General features: G+C 40.1%; 1 protein-coding gene across 1 annotated transcript in view; it reads right to left on the reverse strand.

Moving 5' to 3' along the window:
* Positions 1-5,486: 5,486 nt before the first annotated feature.
* Positions 5,487-5,720, reverse strand: part of LOC107193220 (piggyBac transposable element-derived protein 1-like) — a gene marked incomplete at both ends in the record, with an annotated part of 1,460 nt that continues 1,226 nt past the window's right edge. Inside the window, one exon of the mRNA XM_015582625.1 lies at positions 5,487-5,704. Within this exon, the coding sequence (XP_015438111.1) occupies positions 5,487-5,704 (218 nt within the window). The remainder of the gene's footprint in view (positions 5,705-5,720) is intronic.

Below are 5,720 nucleotides of genomic sequence, written 5' to 3' on the forward strand. Positions count from 1 at the left end.
ATTTGGCCCATGCATCCTCTCAAACTTGACCAACATTTTTTAACATTCGCTTACTGCGCTTCATCTTTTAAAAAAAAGGAACAAACTACATAAAAATAATTTTTGAATTCCCGATTCAAAAACTAGAAACTTCGGGCTACAAAATGCTCTGTCACAATATTTTTTATAGCTATTTTTCGCGAAGATATAGGCATCTGAAAATGACCAATATTTTCGGCAAATTTTAGTGATGCTTTAATTTTGGCGCCCAGTGTATTATGATTGTGTTGCAATGTAGGGGATACAATGTTGCTCACGAGGCGTGCATCTTAGTTGCATGAACCTGGGCACCAATTGTCAATTTCTCGGTTGCTAACAAAAAAGTACTGTCTAAAGCATTATCCAACTCAAATCAATGGAATGCTTTGAACAGTACTTTTTTTGTTTTTTAACCAGCTCTAACTAACTCAGGTCAGTATAATGCTTCGAACAGTACTTTTCAGTTGTTTAACTAGCTCTACCCAACTCAAATCAGTATTATGCTTTAAAAACAAAAATACAAAACACAGACCCAGCTCCCCTAACGTGAGACGATGTCATGATACCAGGCCTCGAGGTATATCTCACCGTATATTGCCTGCTCAACAGGTAGCTCGATACCCAAACGTTGGACCGTTGGGGTATAGGACGTGAAAGGAGGCTATATCGATTGGAGGCTCTACTGGGCAACCACCGTCAGCGTTGTTACTGCAACATGAAAACACATCGGACACGATGTTGTGAAACATTTTTATTAAATTTAAAATATTCAAGTATCCTCGTGAAACGGCGTCGGATGCAACGGGATGAAGCTCCTGAATGTTCAGAAATGAAAATGGGCCGATTCTCTTTGAGCTCTGATAATGGAACTTTCGTAGCATCAACTTAGTAAGAGACATAACTGATCGTTAAAAATCAGAAAGTAGAACATTATGGCTTGGAGTAGGTTAACTTTATGCAAATGTATTATACAAGGTGATTAATAGCAGGTGTGAGAAAAAAAGGATTTTTCTACATAATAAAATAAAATAAATATCAATAGTAACAAAATTTCCGTTGAGCCATCACGATTTAGATAGTTGGAACCATTTAAACATTAGTGTGCAAACTGACTAAAATTGAACAATGTACAGACAATCAGCAAGCACAAGGCAGCTGAAGGGAGAGACTTACGGCCAGCACAAAAAATCAGTGGGGACCACATGGGACTGTCATTTTGAAAATTCTTGAACATATAGCTTTAAACCCACATACTCCATGCAATACTGAATGAGTATTCACCAATATGTGTTTGCAAACGTTGACGGTGCTGTTAAAGGCGTACGTATTGTGACGGGGATTTGCGTGAAAAAATAAACACAGCACTTGCGTTGATCCCGGTCATCGAAGACACGATTAAATGATAAAACATTTACAAAGCACTTCGATTAGCTCGATAGGTCTCGTAAGATTGGTAAAAGTTTATGATAATTGCAACTATTATGCTTCAATCGAAATAACGGAAGTCGCAGCGAGATGGGCAAAGTAAATGTATGCATAAGATTTAGAGTAGCATTGTTGTTCTTTATTACCTTGACCCCTTTTTATAAGCTGGGTACAGGTGGTGGGGATGTCGCGCAGTCGGTCACATGCGAGCCGAGCGTTACAGTATCATGTATTAGAGACGTATGTGTTTTTTGCCAGTTATTGTAAGGACTGCACAGGTTTCAACGCATACTCCTCCACGCCGCACCAAGACCCATCAATCACAAACACTTAACTTTCGTTAGCCAATATTTCATTAATCATCTTTAACAGCATCGTCAACGTTTCCAAGCCTCCTGCAGACGTGCATACAACACTAACGAAAAGATCTACGATTCAATGACATTTCTTCTATTCGACATGCTTTGGTGAAAAAAGTGACCATGGAAAAATAGGGATCGATCTGCATGTGATGGCCTTTTCCAAGGAAAGCCTGAACAATATATTCTTTTGTCTGTATAAAACATGCACGATACTGTTTCGCAGACATTTCTGTACTGATTTATTAATTGTGTTTTCCGTGAGATATAGTGTAATTTTATTTGATGCAATTAGTGTAGCACTCCGATGGATACTTGCGGTGCATTTGTCATCTTCTTAACGAATACCTAGGCATGCGTGTGTGTGTATATGTATACATGTATCTATACATGCTCCTTAGTAGACACTCGCTGTTTATATGCACACTCTTCATGGAACATTCATTATGTATGTGCGAACTCTTCATAAAACATTCATTATGCAAGTGCGAACTTGCATGAATACTTACCATATATATGAATACTTATTACATGTATACAACTATTTTGGATTATGAACAGTGAGGATTTCATGAGGTAGGTAAGTAGATTCAATGATGTATAAGAATTTTCGAAATGACACTCAGATTCCTGTGGCACTGATGAATAGGTATCGTTTAATCTCCCACAGTTTCTACGAGATGCGTTTCTACGTCCCAGTGACTTTTTACGGTGACTTTGAACACCTCCTTTCAGCTACTATGTGATTGTCGGTTGGCTGCGAATCGCCAGTTTCAGACAGTTCCCACCTTAACTTTTAAATTCTCATAACAAAAAGAATAAAGGCTCAACCGTCAAAGCATCCGAAAAATATCGAAAATAACTGATACAGTATCAGAAATCAACAAAGAAACCATGAGACAACTCGGTTGCGGGTATATCGAATACTTGCAAAAACACTTAATAGTGAATGTTTCTAGGTTGATAGGTATTTTTAATTCTTTAAATGGTGTACGGCGGCACACATTCGCTCTGAATCAATGAAGTAGTTTTTTAATGTAATATAATCACGCATACAAGATGGCAGCCCCTCATGAGAAATCAATGTGACACCGGTCTCTTAATCGCGATGCACACTTCGCATTTAATTAATTAAATAGTCTGCTCTTTTTAATGTGAGACGTGAAATTGAAACTGTCGCGCATACGTGACAGCGATCTCTCGTGGGAGTTCTAAGCGAGAAACAGAATGAAGGAGATTGGATCGTTACGTGTACGGTAATGATGGGAATTCGGCGCACGCCGACGTGACTTCGTAATTAAATCAGCCGTGATTGGTTTTTGTATAGTGGCAAACATCACCTGTATATCCGAAACGTCCCGAGGGAAAATATAAAATAGGTACCTACATTCGTAGGATACAAGTCGATACTCATCTTTCGAACAAAGTGCCTGTATTGATCCATGGAAACACCTTTCTGTAGAAGCCCCATAAACGTCTCTTAAATGACAGACGCTCTGGATTTTTTGTCTTGCATGTTGAACCCTCACGGTATTGGCAGGCATATCAAGCATTCGTGAATACGGCCTCTAATGGGAATCAATTCGTCGGGACTCATTTTATAATAAAATAATGAAATTCGTATGACGAAAGAAGAAATGAAAGCATCATCAGGGTAATTAATAGATTCGACTGGATTTGTTATAATTCATGGATAGCAGGTTCTACTGTCAGGTTTTACGAGCAGGTCAGAACTGTCAGAAATGGAGTGATCAACAGGGCCAATAATTCGATGATGGAAACCGAGCGATTAATCAATCCCAACACGGCTTCAAATGGTTTTGTACAAGAAGCAGCGTTCACGATCAAGATTAGCATCTCATGGGCACGATGCTTACTACTACACGCTGGATTATCGGAATGATTTTGGGCAGCTGTTATGGACACTATAAATTATATTAGAAATGTCTGGGTATGACCTAGGGTACCTCGGGGTTACCAAACCTGATAAATCGATGTGCGGTCCCATGAGGATGTGAGCTCGGGCACCTCAAGGTCGCTAACATTCGTACCACAGACGGCCGAGACCGACTGCAGCCCCTGAGAAATCTAAAGAAATACATACATATATCGTGATTTAGCGTGCGGCTCCTGCCTTGCGGCTTAATCCCCACGGCCCCCGTGGGCGCGGAATTGGGATACGCCCAATTAACGCGTGGAGACTCCTTGAAGAGGCAAAGGCCCCCACTATTAGAATTGATGTCTGGTTACGAGCCCGAGATGCATCCACTCCAATGGGTGCGAGCACCTTTTTAAAAGCTCTACCAGCTCTGCAGGCCTGTGCCCGGTTGTAAATTTCCACAACTCCACAATGCATGCACAGCACCCTGCCCCGCGATATTTTGGCTATCACTGCCACTACGAAAGTTCTACGTCTATCGGCCGGGCAGGAAAGCCGGGGATAAACACCCAGCTATGTCCCGAGGCTTGGGAACACCGCGGAATCAGTCGAACCCCGTATCAAGCAAACGTTAAATATAACGATCGCGCTACCAGTCTAGTTATCTCGTAGTTCATGACACTGGCCAGACAGATCAGGAGGGATGGTCCGGAATCGCCAGTTCCCGCGTGTCAACTTTTATGAAACCCTTGGATGAATCTAAAGGGATACAGTATGGCAGACTGTAATCCTGTGGCCATACCCATGGACAAACACAATTTTTAAGAAAGCAAAAGATGACGGAAATAAGAGGAGGCCGTATCGCAAATTAGTCGGGCCCCTCATGTATTTGACGGTCGCTACCAGACCGGACATGCTGTCAGCGTCTTTGCCCAGTTTAACGACTATTATGGAGACGAGCACTGGGCAGCTGCTAAAAGAGTCCTAAGATATTTAAGAGGTACAATTAATCATGGCATTATTTTTAAGGCTTCAGGTCAGGGTGCATCCGTATATGTAGATGCCGATTGGGGAAGGTACTAGGTGGATAGAAGATCATACGCTGGATATGTGATCCGGTTTTTACAAGGTCCTGTAATCTAGCGGTCCTTCACTGAAGCTGAATACATGGAGCTAATAGCGGCCGTGAAGGGTGGAATTTATCTACAGGAGATTCTGAAAGAAATTGGATTGGAAGAATTCGCAAAGATATCCATTTATGGCGATAATATCGGAGCACAATTATTGGCGAGAAATCCAATAGTTAGTCCGATAATTGGAGGTTTCATTTCTTGCGTTATGTTTTAAAGAGAGAACATTTTTTTCTAGAATACTTACCATCCAAGCCTGTGCCAGCTGATGTGTTAACCAAGCCGATGACCAAAGACAAACATTATTTTTATGTAGATGCGATAGGTTTAACCCTTCTTTGCATGATTTTTTCTATTTTTTTAAAATAAATCAGGGTGATGTAATTAATGCTCTAGATTAAAGGAAAAATATTTTAAAAAATCCTAATGTAAATAAAAATATGTATTATGTAAAAAACAATATGATGGAAATTTACATCATCATGCATTGTCACATATTTAGCTCAGTACTAAATAAATAAAAAAATATTGTTTACTCAATCTTCTTTATTCTTTATGATAATTTAAAAAACAATTATTATTTTTATTTAAGCACAAATTGACGCCACATTTACTACACGAAATTGTGGAATAGCCTTTACATTTGGGAAATTTGCACCGGAGTGACCCACCTACTTTTGGCCAATGTTCAGCACCATCTTTTCTTATGTCTTTTGGAGGTGGTGGAGCTGGAGAACCTTTTCTTTTTTTTGATTGTAATTCTTCTTCTAGTACGCTGGTACTAGGACGCCCTCTTTTAGCTTCTTTGGTGGTTCCTCTGTTGCATAGCACAAAGGCCAATTCATTTCTGAATTGGCCCATTGTAAGCAGACTCTTTTTAGGTTCACCTCTTTCTTGAGCATTTTTTTT

Source organism: Dufourea novaeangliae, unplaced genomic scaffold (assembly GCF_001272555.1).
Source record: "Dufourea novaeangliae isolate 0120121106 unplaced genomic scaffold, ASM127255v1 scaffold912, whole genome shotgun sequence".
Classification (NCBI taxonomy): Eukaryota; Metazoa; Arthropoda; class Insecta; order Hymenoptera; family Halictidae; genus Dufourea; species Dufourea novaeangliae.